A 25,575-nucleotide genomic window follows, 5' to 3' on the forward strand; every position below is an offset into this window, starting at 1 on the left:
TTTTATTCCATGTTTTTTTTATTGTCAGAAGGCGATATTAATGACGATACTAATAATAGTAATAAAGAATTTATGTTATTTTTAATAATAATAATAAGAAGAAGAAGAAGAAGAAGAAGAAGAAGAAGAAGAAGAAGAAGAAGAAGAAGAAGAATGTGTGCATGGGGCAATCCAGGCCATTCATTCAGGTTGGTTTTTATTTGACAGTTAACAGAATGGTCTGTAGGAATAGATTAAGTGCTCCACAAATAACACTATAACATTATCTTATGTTGACTAACATTATAAATCTTCCCAGCATGCATCTGCTCACTGTACTGCAGTCACACCTGTCCCTTCAGATGACCCTGCACCAGCACACAGTGCAGTCACACCACCCTCCCACTGCGGTGAATGACCAGTGCTTTATGCTCTGCAGATATTTGGCACATTCTCAAGAACAAATATGTACAATCATTTTCCATCAATACAGCAGTTTTTGTATGAGCTCTAAAAAATAGAATGGAGGATATTGTATTGTTGTGGTTTGGGTACAGCAGAAAGTGTTCTTAAATCAGTTGACGGTCATTATGTAGGTCAGGCAAAAGCACTAACAGCATCCAATCTTAGGTCTCTGACCAACTTAACCCAGATATTACGCTCAACAGTCAGTTCATCCCTGAGGCTATCACACCAGCAGCGATAAACCCGTCCACTCAAATCCAGAACAGATTGTGCACAGATTGTGAGAGTTGGTCAGTCTGAGGGTGTGATTTAGCTCCAGACATCTTGTGAGTAGCGTCCCTTGGTCATCAGCTTCTTCACATACTCCACGGCCTGGGGCCGAGCCAATCCGCCCGTCTGCTCCACCATGTCGTAGAAGGTGTTCTGCACGTCCCGCGCCATGTTCCTGGCATCCCTGTGAAACAGGAGACGACAAGGAATAAGAGAGATGCTCTGAGGTTGGAAGAGGTGGTCAGGTCAGCAAGAAGACCATAAATCAGCCGCCATTGATTTCCACCGCAGTCTGAAGACGAATCTCTTCATGCTATATCTTAACTCCTCTGCAGGAGTCCCCTAACCTATTGTCACTTGTTATTCACCTATTGTCACTTGTTTTTCAACTTAATATAGGATTTTTGAATTTGTATTTGTCTTGGTACAGTAGTTCCTCAATTTGTAGGCTTGGTGTGGTAGTTACAGACTTGGCCCATCTACCTTGTGTTCATGGCCTTACAACCACTTATATATGGATTCTACCTTAGAATCGTGCATCTAGACTAACCATTCACTGAAACCCTGGGATACATACACACCCTGGTGTAAAATCCAGCTATGATCAGCTTGAGATAACAGCTACCAGCTGTTTCAAAATACAGCTTGAGCTGGTCAAACCATGTTGAGTATAGAGCTTGTTTAACTGATCAACCAGCTACCAGCTGTTTCAAAACCTAGCCTGAGCTGATTTTTTTCAGCAGGGCAGTAACACAGAAGTTACAGGTTTAGCTGCTGAATCGACTCCAGACAGGATGATGCTGAATTCTGAACCTCTCCAGATCCTTCATATCTGATGAGAGGTTTTGGTGAGACTTTGATTGACAGACCTGACTGGATCACTCACCCACAGACGTAGATGTGTGCGTTCTCCGTGTTGATCAGCTTCCAAAGGTGCTCCTGGTCCTTCTTCAGCAGGTGCTGCACATACACCTGAGGTTCCAGAATGAAAAAAACATTCAGATCACACCTGTTCTGAGGACCTTTAAGATGAATATCTCACTCTGCTTGGGATCACTTACCTTCTCTGTCTGTCTCATAACCTCACACTATTCTGAGTTTTGAGGCTAAAACCAGGCTAACTGTCTAGTCTCAGATATGTCTGCTTAAGTTACACAGAGATGATTTGGGAATGAATGAACACCCAGTTATTTATCCTACACCACTGAATACATATTGATGCACGTATCTAAACACATCTAATCTGAATATCTAAAGGAATCCGGTAGTTTTGAAGTGCATTTTGTCTCAGAATGGAGCTTGGTCATTTCCTATCTCTATGTACAATATACAATTAACAAAACATGCAATACAAATATCCCTAAACACAGTGACACTGTCTGGTAAAGGGCGACATGGCTCAGGCAGTAAGAGCAGTCGTCTGGCAGGTTCGATCCCCCGCCCGGGCTGTGTCGAAGTGTCCCAGAGCAAGACACCTAACCCTCACATGCTCCTGATGAGCTGGTTGGTGCCTTGCATGGCAGCCAATCGCTGTCGGTGTGTGAGTGTGTGTATGAATGGGTGAATGAGAAGCATCAATTGTACAGCGCTTTGGATAAAGGCGCTATATAAATGCCAACCATTTACCATTTATGGTAGTGATGACTGACACTTCTCCTGACCAATGAGAGAGCTGCAGGGCTTCCAGGGACCCACCTTCTCCTCCTGGTCTCTGGAGAAGGCCACGCTGACCTGTGTGAGCACCCCAGCCGTCTGAAACTCCTCCAGTTCCTCCTGGTACAGGAAGTCCTCATTTCTATGCCGACAGCCATAGTACAGAATGCTCTCGCCCACATCCCGACCTGCAGGGAGAGATAGAACAAACATTATTCTGTGGGTGGGTGTGTGTGTGTGTGTGTCTGTGTGAGTTTCTCTATGTCTTTATAAACACACACTTTACTTTTTATTTTATTAATGAATAATTTATTCATTATAATTTTATTTACTGCATACTATAGAGTATGGGACTTGGTGACCGTGAAAATACATTTGATCAAAGAAAATAAATAATCAGCTATAAATTCTATTTGAAGCTATTTAAAATAGAGTAAAGGTGCTAAGGTGTTTATGAATCTTATGCATGAACCTTCACACACATACTCACTCACACACACACTCACGCTCATACTCCCACACACACACACACACACACTCTCTCTCTCACACACACACTCACACTCTCTCTCTCTCTCACACACACACACTCACACACGCACACATACACACACGCACCTTGCTCCCTGAGCCAGGCCAGCTCCTGGATGAAGCCCCTGAAGGGGGCGATGCCAGTCCCAGGTCCGATCATGATGACAGGACTGCTGGCCTTGAAGGGCAGGCGGAACTGGGACTTCCTGATGTAGATGGGCACCGTGGTCTTGTGCCCGTTCTCCGTGGGCAGCCGGTTCCTCAGCCAGGTAGTAGCCACACCCTGGTTTAACCGGTTGGTGCTGGTCTGGTACTCCACTACCACGGCACACAGGTGAATGCTGTCAGGGTGCACCTGTGGGGAATTTCACAAAGCAGACGTGCGTTCAAGACGGTGAACGTTAGCTAATGTAAGCTAATGTAACATATGGCAAGAAATTCTAACTTTTTTCTGTCCACCATGAATGTTTGAAAAGATAGTGCAAAAATGGCTGTCGACAGGTGTGATGCCGAGAGAACAGAAGTTGACAATCATTTGGCTGTTATAATGCACTTTAATCAATGTAATATTTAGTCTTATCCACTCACCGGCATAGACAGTAGCACTCACGTGGGAAGACAGGTGTACTCACCTTCGCGGAGGAGGCGATGGAGTAGTAGCGGGACTGTAGGCGGGGCAGGAGCTCACACAGGTGGTCGATGGGCGGGCGCAGAGATGGCAGGTCCTGCAGGATGGCCAGAATGTTCCGGCGAGGCTCCAAAACCCAGCTGTGGTACAGACCCTGCGGGGAAAACACGCACGGTGAACCAGTGCACAGCGCAACAAGAACAAAGCAGCCATTTCAGTTCTACGGCTTAAATAGTGCCAAACCTTGTTCCTAGAGATCTACAGTCCGACAGGTTTTCACTCCAAACCTAACAAAGCACACCTCACTCAACAGCTAGAGATCTTGTTGAGGAGCTAATTATTAGAATCAGGAGTGCAAAATTAGCCTTGAAATGAAACCTATGGCAGATCTGGGGGCGGCCTGTAGCGTAGTGGTTAAGGTAAATGACTGGGACATGCAAGGTTGGTGGTTCTAATCCCGGTGTAGCCACAATAAGATCCACAAAGCCGTTGGGCCCTTGAGCAAGGCCCTTAACCCTGCATTGCTCCAGGGGAGGATTGTCTCCTGCTTAGTCTAATCAACTGTATGTCGCTCTGGATAAGAGCGTCTGCCAAATGCCAATAATGTAATAATGTAATGTAATCTGTGGTAGGTCTCCAGAAACAGAGCTGGGCAGGTTGCTATGTTGAAAGTACAATGGTAATGTCTGCAAATGGGCTGGTATGAAACATATGGGGGAATAAGACCATTGTTGTAATTTCAATATAGAAACTTGCCATTTTTAGAGTGCAGGCATTAGCAGCTTCAAATTTCGCTGTTTGTTATTAACAGATGTAATTTAACTTGTCGAACAAAATGTGAAACTCCCTTATTAAGCTTATGTTAACCACAGACCAGCAGAAAACCAAATCCCTATGGGAGGAAAAATGCATTGTAAATCTGCCATGGGAACCCATGGATCAAAAATGCTAACTCACTTCCGGGCTTTAGGACTACAAACTGTAGTGCTCTATGAATGAATAATACAAGATAGGTCAGAGGTCAGAGGTCACACACCTTTCCCTCCGGGGAAGAGGAGGCCATTTTGCGCATGTGCTCCTGCTCTTTGGGGTTGGAGGCGTACTGGGCCAGCTCATACAGCACGTTGGTGCGGGGGGGGCTGGTGATGTCCAGGTAGTGCTCCAGGGCCGTGCGATAGGTGGTGGGGCAAGGGAACGGGTGCTTCTTATTGGACTCCTCTGGAGGGGGAAAAACAGGGAGACCCAAATGTCAAGAGCCAGACGATTGGTGGAGCTTCTAAGCTTCTAAGTTGATCTAAGGATCTGTAAGTGAGCTGTATTACAAGCAGGGCTGGGCTACATTCATATTTTATGAGCAGGTAAAATCTGCAAATGCTCTGTGACAAGTATCAGTTCAATAGCCTGAAAAGAAAAACACACAATCCTATGGATAAAAATAGGTGAAATAGGGTGTGCATTTAAAAGAATCTACATGATTTGTTTCTGTTTCTGTCTAAAAGTATAACAGTCTTTCAAATAACGATCTGTGCTAGATCTGTTTACATGGCTTCAGTACCGTGGGTTAAATCATTTGGTCACACGCAATAATTACTGTCTACATCAGGGATGGGCAACTCCAGTCGCTAATGAAATAATAACATAATCTGAAATCCAGAAGCAGATACGGTCCACCTTGTCCATCCCTGGTCCACATTATGTGGCAGCCTGTAGCCTAGTGGCTAAGGGGCCTAGATTGGAGGTTCGATCCTCAAAGTAGCCACCATAAGATTCAAACAATTGTTGGGCCCTTGAGCAAGGCTCTTAACCCCCATTGTCTCCAGCTTAGCCAAACCAACTGTAAGTTGCTTGGGATAAATGTGTTAGCCAAATTACATTAAAAAAAGCAAATAAAGAAATGAATGGGACAGCATGCGATACTTAACATGAAATTACAGTGGGGCAAAAAAGTATTTAGTCAGCCACCAATTGTGCAAGTTCTCCCACTTAAAAAGATGAGAGAGGCCTGTAATTTCCATCATAGGTACACTTCAACTATGAGACAGAATGGGGGGAAAGAATCCAGGAAATCACATTGTAGGATTTTTAATGAATTAATTGGTAAATTCCTCAGTAAAATAAGTATTTGGTCACCTACAAACAAGCAAGATTTCTGGCTCTCACAGACCTGTAACTTCTTCTTGAAGAGGCTCCTCTGTCCTCCACTCGTTACCTGTATTAATGGCACCTGTTTGAACTCGTTATCAGTATAAAAGACACCTGTCCACAACCTCAAACAGTCACACTCCAAACTCCACTATGGCCAAGACCAAAGAAACAAAATTGTAGACCTGCACCAGGCTGGGAAGCCTGAATCTGCAATAGGTAAGCAGCTTGGTGTGAAGAAATCAACTGTGGGAGCAATTATTAGAAAATGGAAGACATACAAGACCACTGATAATCTCCCTCGATCTGGGGCTCCACGCAAGATCTCACCCCGTGGGGTCAAAATGATCACAAGAACGGTGAGCAAAAATCCCAGAACCACACGGGGGGACCTAGTGAATGACCTGCAGAGAGCTGGGACCAAAGTAACAAAGGCTACCATCAGTAACACACTATGCCGCCAGGGACTCAAATCCTGCAGTGCCAGACGTGTCCCTGTGCTTAAGCCAGTACATGTCCAGGCCCGTCTGAAGTTTGCTAGAGAGCATTTGCATGATCCAGAAGAGGATTGGGAGAATGTCATATGGTCAGATGAAACCAAAATAGAAGTTTTTGGTAAAAACTCAACTTGTCGTGTTTGGAGGAGAAAGAATGCTGAGTTGCATCCAAAGAACACCATACCTACTGTGAAGCATGGGGGTGGAAACATCATGCTTTGGGGCTGTTTTTCTGCAAAGGGACCAGGACGACTGATCCGTGTAAAGGAAAGAATGAATGGGGCCATGTATCGTGAGATTTTGAGTGAAAACCTCCTTCCATCAGCAAGGGCATTGAAGATGAAACGTGGCTGGGTCTTTCAGCATGACAATGATCCCAAACACACCGCCCGGGCAACGAAGGAGTGGCTTCGTAAGAAGCATTTCAAGGTCCTGGAGTGGCCTAGCCAGTCTCCAGATCTCAACCCCATAGAAAATCTTTGGAGGGAGTTGAAAGTCTGTGTTGCCCAGCGACAGCCCCAAAACATCACTGCTCTAGAGGAGATCTGCATGGAGGAATGGGCCAAAATACCAGCAACAGTGTGTGAAAACCTTGTGAAGACTTACAGAAAACGTTTGACCTCTGTCATTGCCAACAAAGGGTATATAACAAAGTATTGAGATGAACTTTTGTTATTGACCAAATACTTATTTTCCACCATAATTTGCAAATAAATTCTTTAAAAATCAGACAATGTGATTTCCTGGATTTTTTTTTTCTCATTTTGTCTCTCATAGTTGAGGTATACCTATGATGAAAATTACAGGCCTCTCATCTTTTTAAGTGGGAGAACTTGCACAATTGGTGGCTGACTAAATACTTTTTTGCCCCACTGTATATGTTTTATCACTTTTCTAAACTCAGATATATTGAATAAATATTGGAAATTACCAGTGTTTCCGGTATTTTTTTAGTATTGCTGTACCTGTCTACCCAAGAGCACCTGTATCTCTGCACATCACTTCCTCAGATCGAAGTATCGGCCCATTCTACTTATTTTTCGTTTATATTTAACTTCTGTCCAAAGCAGCAACGGTTTAGAAATGAAAAACAGGCTTCTCGTGTTTTCTGTTCCTCTCAGATAGTGTATATGTGGTTTTTAGGGGGTTTTCTCCAGACGAGGACAGAAAGCTGACACGGGGAGCTGACGGATCTCCCAGCACAGGGACGATTGGTGTTTTCAGGGCCGCACCGTCGAGGTTGTGCAGCGAGATCACGGCATCCAGGTCCTCCTGCAGGAGGTGGCCTATCTGACTGATGAGCGCAGTGTCGTTGGTCGGGTACACAGCAACATGGTCTCCCGCCTCGTACCTACACAGCAGGACAAGGGTTCAGGGGTCAGGGGTCAGGGGTCACCTCAGCCAGGCCTGCACGTGACACTCTGATGAACACTGAACACTGAAAATATGAGTACAGTGCATTATCCAGATATTCTAACACTTTACATTACATGCACAATACACTCTTTTCTTATATCACAATGTGTTATGCTGCTCTCAAATATATTTTTGCACAATATTTTCAAATAAGTCAAAATATTTTCACTATTTGTCAGCTTATTCCATTTCTGTAAAGGAAGACTCATTTTTATTGGCAAATACAGCCATTAATTGCCATACAGGTAAGCACTGTAAACATTATTATAAGCACATGCATTCAGACATAGTTTCAGTATATTCTGGCTATAACATCAACAGAATTATAGTTACTCTAAACAGGAATCTTTACACAGAGATCTGTTCATAAAACAGTGTGATTTATGAGCAGTCCCCTCATGTGAAATAGATTACGGTGATAGTGTAAGAGTAAAATTAAGAGGGTTTTCTCCACGTTATAATACTGAAGACCAATCAAAATCAGTTTGATTTAGAGCATGTAACCATAGCGATGTTAGCAGGGTTCTCCAGGCAGCTGAGTCACAGGCTGGGGGCACTTCCTGTGCAGGTGCTGTTACCTGATCTTTGAGCCGGTGATGTCCAGCTCCAGGTGCATGAGATGGCGGCTGCCGCCCTTCTGCAGTTGGCGGTTGACCGTGACCGGAGCCAGGAAGGGGTTTTTTGTATCGAAGGGCCTGGAAACACCGGAGAGGAGGGGGGCAAACATTACATTTATTATTATTATGAATTAATCATTATTTAATGCTATTATTTTAGGTAGAGTACCTATAAGCCTTATTAAACAGCAGCAGTGATACATTTGTTTCTGTGGTAGAAATATGGTGGAAACTCATAAATATGCGTTAAAGTTACACAAACAGGAGATTTCGGCAGGTTTTAATGAGTCTCAGTTCAGTGGTCAGGTTAAGAGGAGTTTGCTCACAGAAAGGAGCTGAAGAGTGAGAATGTGTGACTGGTGAAGAGTGCGGTGCAGGTGTCAGAGTACTGATAACCGCTGACTGGGGTGCCCAAGAGAGTGGGGTGACTCTTGATAACTGCCTCACCCTCACTCCACAAGTATCCTCCACTGCCAGAACCTGCAGGTTCTTCCTCTACAATATACACCGTATCCGTCATTTCCTGACGGAGAAAGCCACCCAGCTCCTAATTCAGGGGCTTGTCATTTTCCGCCTGGATTACTGCAACTCCCTCCAAGCCGGTCTCCCAGCTTGTGCCATCAAGCCCCTCCAGCTGGTCCAGAATGCTGCAGCCCGCCTGATCACCAGTCAGCCCAGGTCGGCTCATGTCACCCCACTCCTCATTGGCCTCCACTGGCTTCCTATTGCCGCACACATCCGCTTCAAGGCCCTACTGTTGGCATTTCAGGCTGCTAAGGGGACTGCCCCACCTTACATACAATCCTTAATCACTACCTACTCCCCAGTTAGACCACTCCGGTCTGCCAGCTCTGGTCACCTCATGGTTCCCTCACTACGAGCACCTGGCGGTTTTCCGTTCTGGTACCTCAGTGGTGGAATGACTTGCCTACCACTGTCAGGACAGCAGAATCCCTCCCCGTATTTCGACGCAGACTAAAAACACACCTTTTCAAACCGTACCTTAGTCCTACCTCCTAATTTCCCCTGCCCCCCTTTCTGATATCCCTATTGTCTAACCCAAAATAAATAAATATATATATATATATATATATATATATATATATAAATATATTTATAAAAAGGCACTTACGATGACTGTTTCTTGTTTAGAACAGCCCTTCATGAGTATTTTACTAGCTATGGATGTGATGCTTTAACTTGTGGAAGAACCTATGCACGTGCAAATCGTTTTGGATTAAAAGCGTCTGCCAAATAACTAAAATGAAAATGTAAAATGAGTACTGCACTCACGCTCTCTGTGTGTCATAGCTCTTCAGGCGGCTGACCTCTCCGGTGTAAACCTTGTTCATGTTGATGTCGGAGTGCACCTCCAGTCTGTACTGCCGGATGCTGGAAAGCAAGATGTCGTAAAACATTACATTTACCAATAAAAGTATGACAGCTTAATGTCATTTGACATTGCTTGACATCATCTGTTATGTCATCTTGTGGCCGCTGTTATGTCATGTATATGACAGTGTTATGTCAGCCTTATGGCAAGGGGTTCAAGTAAAGTGTTACCAAAAATTCTTCAAAGGTTCAGAGCTCAAAATTACATGTGACCCAATTACACATCTAACATCTGCGGGTTCCCCATTATGCCAACAATGCATTGATTGCCCCGCCCACATCATTATGACATGCAAATCACAATCAGGAGGGAAAAGCCATGAGCCAATGGGCAAGGGCAGAACGCAGAGCCAGTCACTGCTACAGGGGCACACCCACTGCACCCAATATACGGCAGCGGTATGCTGGAGAGAGAGAGAGACTCAGAAACACGGCAGAAAGACTGAGAGAAAGAGTGAAAGAAAGGCCAAGAACATGGATATTTCGCTTTCCAAGAGGGGGAAGGAGAGAGAAGAGAATGGGGAAGAGAGGGAATGGGAAAAGGAGAGAGAGACGGAGCTTACAGACCTGGACTCTTCTCCTGTCGCCTCCACGCCGAAGTGCTCACACACAGCGGGCCAGAACTGCTCCCTCCAGGACACAAAGTCTTCCTCTAAGCTGAGGAAGAGCAGGCACGAGGGTGAGCATGGACATGAGGGTGAGCATGGGCAAAAAGAGCACGGGCACGAGCACTAGTGTGAGCACGGGCACGAGGGTGAGCACAGGCCCAGGGAATGAGTTTAGCTCCAGTCTGTGGAGAGCTGTGGCGTGTGCGGGCTTATCAGTCTCACTCAGCTGTTAAACGATCAATTAAAGCAGTTTATTAGATCAGAATGTTTGTGAGGCCCAGATGTCCAGGCCCAGTCTACTTCAGGGCTCTTGAGAGCTGAGAACTGCTGGTTTTCCAGCCTTTACCTGGGAGTCAGGTGTGAAGCCAGCCTGGCCAATCCATAGCACTAATTACCTGGGAGGAAATAACAACCTATCCCTGGTGTACACAGTGGACTCAGCTGTAGTTCTGCCACCGAGCCCACAGAGGGTGCTGTTACTCACTTGGCGTCGTCGTCTCCCATCCCCAAGTCAAAGATCCTCTTGGCCCCGAGCTCCTCCAATCGTTTATCCACATACTTCCCCATGGCGTTGAAGTGCTCGTACGTTTTATTCCCCAAGGCAAACACCTCATTCGACAATTTTCACAGACAAAAAGTTAAATTCACCAAAGGGTTCTCAGCTGAACAAAAACATTTGCATAGACTTTCACAATCTATTTAAGAGCCAACAGAGACCCGACATTCAAAAATGAAGAAGCAGCTATTTCTCCCACAGAGTCATGTCCGTGTGTGAAGCTGAGATGGGACTATTTTAATATGAGCATGAGGACCTTGGGCCTGTCGGCCATTTTACACAGTAGGGGGAGGGGGGGTATAGAATGAATCACAGCTGGCTGCCTGCTGCTTTTATTGAGGAACCCTAAAACACTACACATTTATGGGGGGTATAAAGAGGAACTTCCTGTCAGGAGGAAAAAATTTAATAAAATGAAAACCAGTTGATGTTGTACTCTGCCAGCAGTTAAAAAACAACACAACAACCAAAAAAAAGAACAAATCACACCTAATAAAATTCCTAAAAACATTCTCCTCTCCCCCCCGCCCCACCTCCCCCATAAAGCCTGTTTAGACCTGCTGAAATGGAATGAATGCAGCACTAAGAAAAAACTTATCTGTGCTAACAGCATCCTGCCAAACCCCCTCCTCCCTGAGTTCTACAGGCCCGAGAGCAGCCAGCTCCAGAGTGGGGTAGCGGTAAAACGAGGCTCGTAGCTTCGCATCTTCAGAGTAGTGTAAGGGTAAGGGAGCTGGGTTTTGTAACCAAAGCACTGCAGGTTTGATTGAAAACCAGAGACTCTGTCTGAAACTGAATTTCTGAATTATTACATGGATAATATAAATTAAAGGAGAGTTGTTCTGCTAAGTTGTGCTGGTCAGCAGTGTCCGTCTGACTGCAGATGTTTCTGGTCTCCTTTCAATCAGCCTTCAATTTAAATCGTGGAGATGAAGTATGAGGACTCTTCAGCCAATCAACATCTTAATTACTGAAGTGTTAAAAACACACCACAAACCAGCATAACCCCATCCCTCCAGGACTGGAGACGCTAGCCCCTGGGTAATGGTATTTCCGTAGGGTCCCAGTCTGTTCTACATGTGAAGATGCGCTGCGCTCACTCACGGTGAAATTGACGCCCTCCAGATCGGCGTCGCCCTCCTGTAGCCACTCGTGGAAGTCCTGGGCGTTGTCCGTGGGGTCTCCCTCGCCATACGTGGCCATGCAGAAGATGGCGATGGAGTTATCGATCTCTGTCAGGCGGGAGAGCTCCGACTGCCGAGGGAGAGAGAGGGGAGAGGAGTGTGAGCGCGTTTACCCAGTCCGCCATTTTAGAGATTCTGCTCTTTGAGCGGCCCATCAACAACAGCAATGTTGGTCACCAAAAAAATGAAATGCCTTTAGAGGTTATATTCATAGAATATTTTCTGATAAAAAGTATCCGACAAGACCAAAGTGGACTGGAAACCTACCATGATTGTATTTTGTCTCAAAGTATAGAAGGGAACAGAGTCTTACCCTGACAATATACATATATTTCTGAAAGGAACAGAGAGGAACAGAAATAAACATAAAAGTTAGATAAATAGAGGGGAACAGAGACAAGCAAAAAAGAACAGAAGAGAACAGAGAGGACCAGAGAGGAACAAAGAGGAACAGAAAGAAACAGAAAGGAACTGAGAGTGGAACGGAAAGGAAGGAACAGAGAGGAACAGAAAGGAACACAGAGGAATACAGAGGAACAGAAAGGAACTTGGCATTACCATGTGGTACTCCTCTGGATCTGCAGCCATCCCCTTCATGCCATAGCGCTGAGCATCTTTGGCCAGGCGGTTAGAGAACTCCTCAGCAGTGCCCGTCTGAGAGCCGTAGAACACCACAATGTTCCTGCCCTGCAGAGAACCAGACTGGTGGCCATTTTACAAACCTCTCACCTCTCACCCCTCAGCTGTGTGTAAAGACTAGAGAGCAGAGAGCTAATACACCTTCCAGAAAATGAGCATGGGTTTCACAATGCTGAAACTTAAACTGGCCATAAACATTCTGTGAAAGTCTGTACCACAGGCCTTCAACAGCAGAATTATTACTGGGTTCAGTCTTTGATGCATTATGTCGCATTTCAGTCAACACTAAATTGTGGAATCTCTGACTGACATAACATAATTCATATCAGTCTCAAAGGATGCCATGGCAGAGTCATAGAGGATGGGTTTTAATGTTGGCAAACCAATTCCAGCATTCCCCAATTAGATCACAATTTCCCACACCCCCCAGCATCTAACCCCCCTTTGAAGACTTAAGACTTGAAGCCCAATAAATAGAAAAATGTGTTTAGCTGCGTCAATGGCTTTGGAAAATTCAGCCAAGTAGCATTTGTCAGGGGTTTGTCACACACACAAATAAAAGCAGGGTCTGTGGCAATACTTTCAAACAACAGACTACAGCCAATGACAACATTACAAATCTGAGAGATCATAAAATCGTACACTACAAACTACAAACTATACCCAACGCTGAAAAGGGTACTGCCATGATAAATGTGTTAAATCACAGAGAGAGAGCATGTGGTCTGGATCAATCCCACAATTCCCATAGAAATGCCACAGTTCTTAGATAAAACCAGTTATCTATGGAAAAAGCCAGTCAGCTCTTATCTGTGATAAAAAATGTGGAATTCCTAGCACTCACAGTTTTCTTCATCTTTTCGATGAAGCTCTTTTCTTGGGTGGTTTGGACTCTGAAATGGAGAAAGAACAAAATAGCTATTTTACCTTTTATGGGTATTTTTTATAAGTTTTGTAAAGTTTTTGCTTTTACATTTATTGACTGTATACAGGGTAAGTATTTTACAGCAATGCCCTGTTTCACACTAACACTGTTACCCAATTAGACAGATAAAGTACATATAATCAAAAAAACTATATATGCAATACAATGCAATGCAATTTCTGGAGTGGATTCACATTAATCTAAAAAGCTAAAATAATTTGATTAAATATCTAACAAGTCAGATTCATATACACACAATGTAAGATCTGCACTTATCAAGGATTTCTAAAGCCTTACATGAAACCTGAATAACCAATTAAAACAGCAACCAGCCTCTGTACTCTCAGAAAAAAATTTTTTTGGCTTGTCTCCATGGGGGAACCCTTTTTAGTTCTCAGATTAGAGAACCGTTTTGCCTGACAAAGTACCCTTGAACTAGATAGGGTTTTTTATGGAATCACAGGGTTCCTTTTGGAACCACGTTTTCTGAGAGTGTACACTGGCCCTCCAGGACTGGGGCAAAGTCCCTCCACATGGCCCATGAAATCTCCCCCTTAACACTGCAGTACAATCGATGACCAGGCTTAGCTAGCCTTACGAGCATGAGATAAGCATGACTGATGACACAGCAAAAACATAGCAGTCCAAAACTGAAAGATCAATAGATTTTGTGGTACAGAAGCGAACACAGATGATGAAGTGGTTGAGTGTGCTATTCATACAAATCTACGAGCCGTCCCCAGTGTGACCAGTCTGGTCATTATCCACTGACTTCTCTCATTAACAAGGCGTTTCTGATGGTTGATGTGAACATTAACTGAAGCTCCTGACCCATATCTACATGATTGTATGCATTGCACTGCTGCTACACAATTGGCTGATTAGATAATCGCATGAATAAGTAGGTGTAATAAAGTTAAAAGGTTCCTAATAAAGTGCTTGGTGAGTGTATTTCATAGCAGTGTGTTTTTCCCCCAAATATAGCAATATTTCAAAGCTGCAATTTTTTTTGCACTTTCCAATGTATTTTACGTTTTGCTGGATTTCCAGAAAAATCAATTTGGGTAAGGGTCACTAACTGCTATTGAATGCCCACTGACCTGTACGGCGGTGGACTCTGGTCCTCGGGTGTGGAGTAAATGCAGCCCATGGCTGCTCCCAGTGTATCTCTCCTGCCCCCAGACCCCCGGCCCCCCGTCCTGCCTGCCTGTCCGATCCAAAGCTGGGAAGAGCGGAATAAAACTTCCCAAAAACAGGAGGAGGAGGAATCCCCTCCCAACAGCAACAGCCACAAACAAGCTGTCTGCAGAATTCCTGACGGTCCGCAGCCCCCAACGAGAGCCGGATTAGGGAAACCCTCCCCCCACTGCCTTCAGCGACTCCCCCCCCCGAGCCAGCCACCCCTCGCCCCCCATACCCCACACCACCACCCCAGTGAAAAATATTTCCCCCTGGTGGATAAGGTGATGCTAAGGATGCTCTCTCTGATTGGAGCATAGCATTGGCAATAAGGATGCTGTCTGATTGGAGGATAGCGGCAGCGATAAGAATGCTCTCTCTTATTGGAGGATAGTGTTGGTGGGAAGCACGCTCTCTCTGATTGGAGGATAGCGTTAGCGGTAAAAATGCTTTCTCTGACTGGAGGATAGCGGTGGGAGTAAGAATGCTCTCTCTGATTGGAGAATAGCCTTGGTGGTAAGAACACTCTGTCTGATTGGAGGATAGTGATAAGGACGCTCTCTGATTGGAGGACAGTGTTGGTGATAAGGACACTCTCTGATTGGAGGATAGCGTTGGTAGTAAGAACATTTTCTCTGATTGGAGGATAGTGTTGGTGGTAAGAACGCTCTCTCTGATTGGAGGATAGCAGTAAGGACGCTCTGTCTGATTGGAGGATAGCATTGGCAGTAAGAATGCTCTGTCTGCTTGGAGGATTACATTGTAAGGACAATCTCTCTGATTGGAGGATAGCATTGGCGGCAAGAACACTCTCTGATTGGAGGATAGCTTTGGTGGTGAAGACGGTCTCTATGATTGGAGGATAGTGTTAGCAGTAAGAATGCTCTCTCTGATTGGAGGATAGTATTAGCGGTAAGGACGCTCTCTCAGATTGGAGGATAGCATTGGCAGTAAGGACGCTCTTTCTGATTGGAGGATAGCGTTGGCGGTAAGAATGCTCTCTCTGACTGGAGCTCAGATCCTCTCGCGGCTCTACAGACATCTGGCCACTCTGGGAAAGAGCTGAGACTCAATAATGAAACTTCCCATAAAACCCGCCTGCAGATTCACACGCTCTCTCCCCTGCAAACACACACTCACACACAGGAACTGAGTAAGAAGGGCAACAGTTATCATAACTCCCTTTTCCCTTTTTTAAAGGGAAACAGAGTGTGCTGATTGAAGCCCCCCATGGGAAGGCAGGATATCACTATGGTAACCCACTCTGTCATAAAAGGGCTCTCTCTGTGATGCTCAGTGCTGCTCTAAGGGCCAATCAGTGACAGCGTCCATTGGAGGGGAACAGAAAGAACTGCTTGTCTGTCGCCTCAACTTTCCACCATCAGGGCCAATCAGAAAGCAGTGGCTGACCGTTCTCACACACACATACACACACACACACACACTAGAGTATGCCCGCACATACAAGTATGCCCGCACATACACAGATAGATAGACACATTGGCATACACACACGCACACGCACACTGCAGACCCCTTACCACTATTCTGTGAACATTACCAAGGCTGCCAAATATAAAAACTATATTTGTTCTGCTGCACACTCACACACACACACACACACACACACACCAAAATAATGTTGTGACGTGCTAAGCAAAGGTACTCGCATTACACAGAATGGGCAGCAGGGAACACAGCCAACACCAAACTCTCACCACACTGCTCCCCCGAGTTCTTCTGCAGTGTGTGAGCTACAGGGAACACAGCCAACACCACACTCTCACCACACTGTTCTTCTGGAGTGTGTGAGCTACTTCCTTCCTCACTCTTCCACTCTTTTATCCGTTATCTCACAGACGGGAGAGATACCGTTTTCCCAGAGAATCACAGCATCCAGCCACAGCACATGGTTCACAGGATGTGTGAGCTGTGGTGACTGCCCGGTTGTCCACTCACAGGGCAGTACAGAGATAAGAGAAAGTACTGCAGACAAGGGGACAGACGGAGAGATGGAGAGGGGGTGAAAGAGGGGAGGAAGAGAGAGGGAGAAAGGGGGAAGGGGTGAGAATGAGAGAAAAATGGAGCCAGACAGGGGGAAGAGAAAGAGAGAATGAGAAAGGGAGGGAGAGAGAAAGAGAGAGAGAAAGAGGGAGAGGGTATTCTTTCACTCCAATCAAGGCCCAAATAACACTGACTCTAGTCAGTACGGTCAGCAGCCAATACCTATATGAATAAACACTTCAATATAATTCACTGCAATATAAAATAATGGCTGTAATGTAAAATACTGAACTATTCTGAGACAGAGTGCTGAGGAAAAGCAACTAAGCAGAAAAGATACCTAGCAGTAGTAGCAGTAGTAGTGGTAGTTGTAGTAGTAGTAGTAGCAGCAGTAGTCGCAGTAGTAGTAGCAGTAGTAATAGCATTAGTAATAGTGTAATAGTAGCAGTAGTAGTTGTAGTAGCAGTAGTAATAGCATTAGTAATAGTAGTAGTCGTAATAATGGCAGAAGTAGCAGTAGTTGTAGTACTAATAATAGTACTCACGGTGTGGTGAGTTTCTTGAATTCTGGGATCTCCTCAGGCTTCTTGCGGAAGGTGAGCCAGTAGATGAGGGCGGCAGCGATGATAGAGAACAGGACCAGGTCCAGGGTGCTGAGGAGCCCATCCTCCTCCAGCACAGGCTCCGGGATGGGGGCGTCTACAGCAGAGTCAGCCATCGCTCTGGAGCTGGAGCAGGGCAGAGGAACGGGTCAGAGTGAGGGCAGAGGAACAGCTCAGAGCAAGGACAGAGGAACAGGTCAGAGCAAGAGCAGAGTTACAGCTCAGAGCAAGGACAGAGGAACAGGTCAGAGCAAGAGCAGAGGAACAGGTCAGAGCTAGGACAGAGGAAAATATCAGAGGAAAATCTTGAGTTATGATGGAACAGAATCATAACTCAAGAGGGAACAGAATCATACATCATAAGTCAGGAGGGAACAGAATCATACCCCAGGTGGGAACAGAATCATAACTCACTTTGTTTGGGCACCCTCTCCAGATCTACACAACTTCTCTAATGCTACCATGGAAACAGATCTGTTCTCTCCTGTGGGACAATGTTCTATTGAAACAGCAGTGGTGGGTATAATACTCATCAATGCCCTCCTTCCTCTCTCTGTACAAAATGTTCTCTGAAATTCCCACTGTAGCTGTTCTGCAGAAGCATTCTGCTTTCACAAGAACATGACAGATCATTTGCAGATCATTTGCTGGTTCAGCACGTCCTGCAGGTAGTTATGTTATACCACATTACAAGTGGACCCCTCACCTGCACTCAGAGAAAGAACAACTGCACACACTGTACCATTGCACAATGTACCAGGGTCAAAGAGCAAGGTAACTCAACATATATATAACCCCCCCTTTCCCCCCTTTCCTCTCTCACTATGGCTATGGTAGCCATGGCAACCGTTGTTATGGTTGTATTACATAAGGCTAAATAGCCCCAGGTAGCCTCATATGTATAACAAAAGAAGTGTAGCTTGAACAAAGGTAAGAGTTTATTTATTTTCCAATTCAGTCAATTAAATACATAAAATGAATTCATTCATTTTACAATTAGTAAAATTCATACAATAAAAGTATAGTACAATTATATTAAATAATTCAACTCTAAAAATGCATGTAGGCTACACTTTGAAAAACACCTGAAACACTTTAATTTTCCATGAAACTAAAAAAAATGTCTAAACCTAAAAACAATCTACAAACCATTGTATATTATAAAACATTCAAGATTCCATAATCGTCCAAGTTCTGATATGAGAATACACGTGTAGTCCTACTCGTAAAACACGGTGACATCACGTTCTTGTAGTTACATAGGTCTACGGCTAGGTAAAGTCTAGCTCCATATATATTACAAATGTGCCATTCCCAAGTTTACAACGAGGTACATTCGAAATTACATTACTCGATGAGACTTGCTCAAAAACTGGTTGGCATTGTTATCCAGTAACTGGGAAGATCAAAGCGTGCCATAGCAAAACTACACCGAACGATGTGTACAAAACACTTGTGTATTAATTAGATAACAAGCTATTCTCGTTTTGCATCACGGTGCGAGCAAAAAATCACACTAAATGTGGTTTGTCATTACCAGTAAAATGAAATTATACGCCATTAGCACTGCTCTACTCTGTCATCACAATTTCAGTGAAGGACTTACCTGCTGCCCTCTTCTCCCAGCCAGCCGAACGAGCGCGAAAGAGTAGCGAAGAAAGAGCAGCGAAAGCGCCAGGCTGCGCGCTTATCTCTGGAACTCCTCAACTCACTTTTCTGCGGAGGGTCTTTTCGTCGCCCACGACCGGTGTCAAATGCGTTGTTGTTTTTTCCCTTTCAATAATAATAATAATAATAATAATAATAATAATAATAATAATAATAAGCTTTATTTATATACCACCTTCCATACAGAAAATGTAGCTCAAAATGCAGTCCTTTGCGTACACGTCGTTTCTACAAATGGCAGAATCTATGTAAACATTTGCGAACAGTGTGCCTACACATAATAAGTTAGCTACTGTAAAGTGCAGTAAAAGTGAGTTCGTGGTTATGTAACTTCTCTAGGACGCACTGATTGCTTGTTCGATCCTCAGACAGTTACATTCAGTCACTCAATGAAATCCTGCTTAAAGCGAAATATTCTATGCTACTATAATACTTTACTTATGTTAAAGCCACATACTGTTGTATATTATGGTACATAAATTAAAAATTATTGAAAATTATTGGGGCGGCACGGATGGTGCAGTGGGTAGCACTGCCGCCTCACACCAAGGGGCCAGCCGTGTGTAGGTGTAGAGCCCTACGATGGTCACTACGGCTCGAATCCGCCCTTTGCCAAACCATGACATAAATAATGGAAACTATTTCCTTGTAGAATTGTCCCATAATCATGTTTGTTGTGTCATTAGATCCCCAGCTCCATTTCACTATGGATAGGAAATCCTTTCTGCCATCATTCTACTTAATAGTTATCTCAAATACAATTAAGGTATTTGGCTCTGTCCCCCACTGTTCACTCTGAACAATATGGGATATGCAATTTGTTTTAAGTACATTGTTTTTAATGGCTGTTATTGTAACTCTGTAAATGTTTTAATTTTTTAATTTTATTGTTTCAAATTGGAGGCGGCACGGATGGTGCAGTGGGTAGCACTGCCGCCTCACAGCAAGGAGGTCCTGGGTTCGAATCCCCGTCGGCCGGGGCCTCTCTGTGCGGAGTTTGCATGTTCTCCCCGTGTCTGCGTGGGTTTCCTCCGGGTACTCCGGTTTCCTCCCACAGTCCAAAGACATGCAGGTTAGGCCGATTGGAGAGTCTAAATTGCCCGTAGGCATGAGTGTGTGAGTGAATGGTGCGTGTGCCCTGCGATGGACTGGCGACCTCTCCAGGGTGTATTCCTGCCTTTCGCCCAATGTATGCTGGGATAGGCTCCAGCCCCCCTGTGACCCTGATCGGGATAAGCAGGTTCAGATAATGGATGGATGGATGGATGTTTCAAATTGTTAAAATTAGGGATACGTTACGGCCCCCTGCTCTGTGCTACTTATTCTGGCGTTACTTCACAGGTGCCTTGTTGGCGGAGCACCAGGTCATTTGCGCAATTGGAAGCACCTGTGACCAGATGTTAAAATGTACCTGACTCTTGTCTGAAGGAGGGAACTCTCTTCCCACGTACCTGTTGGTTCTTTTTGGGTTTGCATTAGACAACATTGCTTCAGCATACTTTTCACACATCCACTCACTCACACTACTGATGCAACTGACTTTCACACTACACATTTTTGTTAACTGGTTATTTCAAATAAATTTGACCTTGTTTTTTAAATGCGTCAGTGTGCGTCTCCCTCTTTGTCACGGCCAATGAGCCAGGTCGTGACAGATAATGAAGTACATCATTTAATATCTTCTAATCCTGACAAACTTTACATTCAAATTAATAATATCAAGCAGGAAATAAAATGAAAGGCAGGCAGCTGGTTGGATTGGGTAAAAGTTTTTATGGCAACTGAAGGAGAACAATATTTACAACTTGTCTACTATCCATGCACACAGATACAGACAATTGCCAAAATATCCACTCACTGAGAACTTTATTAGGAACACCTGTACACCTACTTAGTCATGCGATTACCTAATCGTGGCAGCAGTGCAATGCATAAAATCATGCAGATATGGGTCAGGAGCTCCAGTTCATGTTCATATCCACCAATAGTGATTTTGACTGTGGCATGATTGTTGGTGCAAGGTACGAGTATTCCTGTAACTGCTGATCTCCTGGGATTTTCATCCACAACAGTCTCTTGAGTTTACTCAGAATGGTGCGAAAAACAAACAAACATTCAGTGATCGGCAGTTCTGCAGACGGAAATGGCTTGAGGATGAGTGAGGTAATGGAGAAGGTACAGACTGGTCTAAGCTGACAGGGAGGTGACAGTAATGCAAATAACTGCACATAACATCAGTGAACAGATCTCTGAACACACAATGCGTCAAACCTCTAAGTGGATAGACTACAGCAGCAGAAGACCTAATACATCTAATAAATACCCAATAAAGTGAGTGTATATTTTCAAATAGAACATGCAAAATATGTAACTGAGGTGAAGGGTATAGCTCATTAAAGTACAGAACCGTATAAACATATTTACACTTACACAATGAGGCAACATAAAAGTAGTACAGTAGTATGTATGTGAAAATAGCAGTGTATAACAATATGTGGAAAGTTCTACATTAGATGTAGAACTGACATTACATCACTACTGACATTAGATCAATGATTGCAATTTATTACATACACAAAAAAAGATTACAATGTTATATAGAGTGCCATCTGTAATGTTTAGGACAAAGACATTTTTTTATTTGGCTCTGTTCTCCACAATTTTAGATTTGTAATCAAAAATGCATATTCTCAGGAAATATTGAAGGGCATGTTTACAGACTTTGGTTTCACCATATTGAAATTACAGTGTGTTTTATATATAGTAACAATAAACATCATATTTTTCTCAGCTTTTTCTTGCCTTTGGTTTGTATTATTGTTGGCATTAAACATGAGGGCCAGAATGTCCAAATTCCAATGAATGTCAAGGAAGCCATTATGAGACTGAAAAATTAAAATAAAAAGTCTGTAATGTCTGCTTTGTTATGCCAAACCTTAGGTGTAACAAAATCAACTGTTTGGAACAGCATTAAGGAGAGAGAACATGTAATGGGGCATAGGGCATGGCAAGCCAAGTAAGACCTCTACAGCTGATAGCTGAAGAATTCTCATCATAATGAAGAAAAATCCCAAACATGTGTCCAACCGATCAGAAACACCCTTCAGGAGGCAGGCGTGGATGTGTCAGAGACTACTGTCCACAAAAGACCACAGTCATGTCTCAGTGGGTCACAGACTTCAACCAGTCATGCAGACAGAAAATATGCAGTAAACATGACTGTAATTTACATCACATAAATATGTCCCAAACATTATGGTGCCCTGAAATGCGGGATTATGTATAAAAAGTGCTGTCATGTCTACATGGTGAAACCAGAATGCATAAAAATACCCTTTAATAAAATATGAGAACTTGCACTTTGAATCGTTTGTTTATGAATATAAAATTGTGGTGTACTGAGCTAAATTAATGTTTTTATCCCAAGCATTACGGAGGGCATTGCATATTACAATTCTTATTTGCAACAGCAACAGCAACAAAAATATCAATGAATAACTATATATTGTTGTTTGTAACAATATTAGCATGGTGGATATGCATAGGTATTAAAGGAGACTAGGCTTGGGACTGGGGCAGTTGGAATAGCCAGGGCAGGAGGGAAGGTGAAGGCTGGGTCTCCTGAGGTACTGGTATTGTTCCGATTTTGCCAAGGACTTCACAGACCTCTTCGGAAGTACATCTGCGCCTACCTGGGAGAAAATATAGACGCCTCCACATGCTGATCACCTGGAGATATCAAAGTAACGTTAGTTATCAAATGTATGAAAGTAACCAAGAGACCTATACTAATTATACTGTGTGCCTAATTATACTGCAATGCCTGGCATTACAGTCATTGTTGTACTAAACAAAGAAAAAACAGAACAAAAAGTATATGTATTTACTGTACATTCATATAATTTAAGGTAACATGGGTGTAAATATTGTATAATATAATAATTGTGGAAACTGCTCTATTATTTAAGTACTTAGCTGGGCAACTACATAATATGGGCAAGTTAACAACAACAACAATAATAATAATAATATATTAATGGAAAATAAAGGAACATATACCAAGATGTCTGAATGACAGTAAGTTAGGCCAATGTCAATAAACAATTGCCAGTGAAATACGAGCAACAATAATACATTTTATGTCTAAACCTTCACGAATCAAACGTGTATACAAATTGTCAATACTATTAATGACGGTGATATTTTAAAACCGTAATGTGATAGCATGTTAATGTAGCTGGCTACGACGTTGAGAAGCAGACATGCAGAGACATTATCCCGTTTACCTGTAATTTTCCCACATAAAAAAACGAACAATTGGAACATTCAAAATAACAATAATACATCGGGAATACCTCAACAACATGAATATCATTCGAGGACCCGTTAATGCCAAAATAATTATCTAAATAAGACTTACCAAAAGGAGCCCATGGATAAGAACTTCCGTTGAAAATGAATGGGAAAAGTTAAGGAATCCGCGCTGTAAGGACGTCATTGGTTTTTCTCGGAACAGCGCCGCGATATCAACGTGCGGCCAAGAATATATCGCATCCGAAGTGATAAGAACTTCCGTTGAGAATGAATGGGAAAAGTTAAGGAAAGTTAAGCTTAACTATCCGCGGCTTCGGCGCGGGAGGTCCTGGGTTCGAATCCCTGTCGGCTGGGGCCTCTCTGTGCGGAGTCTGCATGTTCTCCCCGTGTCTGCGTGGGTTTCCTCCCACAGTCTAAAGACATGCAGGTTAGGCTGATTGGAGAGTCTAAATTGCCCATAGGTATGAGTGTGAATGGTGTGTGTGCCCTGCGATGGACTGGCGACCTGTCCAGGGTGTATTCCTGCCTTTCGCCCAATTTTATTTTTATTTATTTTATTTGTCCTTTATTTAACCAGGAAATGTCACCATTGAGATACAAGATCTCTTCTTCCAGGGAGTCCTGGCCAAGACGGCACACATAAAGTTACAACATGAGAAACAATAAGGCATATACAATATACATGACAAAAATAAAATAAAATAAAAAATAAAAAAATTATTTATAATAAAATTAAATAAAAATAAAAATAAATAAATAAATAAAAGTCAAACACAGACGCAGTAGGCTACAAGTGCATTTTAAAAAAGCATAATTGAGTCAGCATCAGGTAAAGCAATTACATGTTTCCTGTAGGGCTCTCTGTAGCATAACCTTAAAGGCACTAATAGTAGGGAGTGCCTCTAGACTAATTTGTTGTTGCAGCTTATTCCACAAGGAAGGGGCGTAGTAAGAGAATGCAGTCTTGCCAAACTCTGACTGCACCAAGGGAACATCCAAAAGCATCTTATTAGCTGCTCGCCTGGTGTTAAAAGTACAGGTATAAAAGGACAGAAGTCTGGAAATGTATAAAGGTAGTTTGCCTAGCAGAGACTTCAAAATAAAAATCAGCATGTGCGACTGTCTCCTTTGATACAGAGAGGACCATCCTAAAGATTGATACAGAGTGCAGTGGTGAGTACGTGAGCCTGCATCTGTTACAAAACGTATAGCAGCGTGATAAGCAGAATCCAGCTTTTTAAGCAGGGAGGATGGAGCATGCATATAGATCACGTCACCATAGTCCAACACAGACAGAAAAGAGCTCTGAACGATTCTCGTTCTGGCTTCAAAGGGAAAACATTTTCTTAAACGAAAGAAAAAGCCCAATTTGGGCCTAAGCTTTTTCAGCAGGTTCCCAATGTGCACATCAAATGCCATCTTTTCATCAAGCCATATGCCCAAATATTTGTAGGAGGCTACTTTTTCAAGGCATGTCCCTTCCAGTGTCAGGACTGTAGGGACAGCTGTAGTGGCTCCAGAACGAGTGAAGGTCATGTACTTGGTCTTCTTTGCATTTAGGACCAGTCTTAACCGTAGCAGAGAGTGCTGCAAAGTATGAAAGGCATCCTGCAGGAGCTCTATGGCTTGATTTAAAGTGGGTGCCACCGTGTAGATGACTGTGTCATCGGCATATAAATGAAAGCGGGCAGGACTTAAATCTTTACCTAGATCATTTATAAAGATGGAGAATAAGACAGGGGCCAAAATAGAACCTTGAGGAACACCTGTGTTTATAGTAAGAGCAGCTGAGGTGTAGTCATTTACTGAAACACACTGAGTTCTTTCAGATAGGTAGTTTTTAAACCAGCTCAGAGCCGTTTCACCAAGGCCTATGCAGCCAAGCCTCTGCAGTAACAATGCGTGATCCACAGAGTCAAATGCCTTAGATAGATCGACAAACAGCGCTGCACAGTGTTTCTTCTTATCTAGGGATTTGATGATGTCATCTGTGACTAACATAGTCGCTGTAATGGTATGCTGGGATAGGCTCCAGCCCCCCTGTGACCCTGTTCAGGATAAGCGGGTTAGGATAATGAATGAATGACAATTATTGTTCATTCAAGTGCAAGTTCATTCAAGTGCAGGTGCCAGGCCTGAAAGATTACAGGTAAGTCAAGTCAATTATATTCATCAATTATAAGGGTTCTGGGTTAGCATGCATGTAATGTGTACCTAATGCAGTGCTTCAAAAATATTTCAAGTACATTGGTTCTGGCCAAAGAGTCCTGTCAACTTTGTCCATATCATTACATCACTACAACCTG

At 43.5% G+C, this 25,575-nt stretch overlaps 1 protein-coding gene across 6 annotated transcripts; it reads right to left on the reverse strand.

Moving 5' to 3' along the window:
* On the reverse strand, positions 1–19,124 carry LOC133107981 (NADPH--cytochrome P450 reductase-like). 6 transcript variants are annotated; one of them, XM_061217351.1, is made up of 16 exons: positions 18,894–19,123; positions 17,231–17,413; positions 13,422–13,470; positions 12,497–12,640; positions 11,859–12,008; positions 10,683–10,807; positions 10,158–10,247; positions 9,492–9,590; positions 8,160–8,276; positions 7,398–7,516; positions 4,563–4,744; positions 3,531–3,680; positions 2,986–3,253; positions 2,410–2,555; positions 1,601–1,686; positions 1–898 (listed from the first exon to the last, which is right to left on the reverse strand). In XM_061217351.1, the coding sequence occupies exons 2-16, from the start codon at positions 17,401–17,403 to the stop codon at positions 754–756; spliced, it is 2,043 nt and encodes a 680-aa protein (XP_061073335.1). In that variant the 5' UTR covers positions 17,404–17,413; positions 18,894–19,123; the 3' UTR covers positions 1–753. The 6 variants fall into 6 exon arrangements, 5 of the variants coding, with proteins under 5 accessions (XP_061073335.1, XP_061073337.1, XP_061073336.1 ...); XM_061217353.1 differs by having other exon boundaries at positions 12,497–12,592; positions 18,894–19,122; XM_061217352.1 differs by having other exon boundaries at positions 12,497–12,625; positions 18,894–19,122.
* Between the last annotated feature and the right edge of the window lie 6,451 nt (positions 19,125–25,575).

Source organism: Conger conger, chromosome 13 (assembly GCF_963514075.1).
Source record: "Conger conger chromosome 13, fConCon1.1, whole genome shotgun sequence".
Taxonomy (NCBI): domain Eukaryota; kingdom Metazoa; phylum Chordata; class Actinopteri; order Anguilliformes; family Congridae; genus Conger; species Conger conger.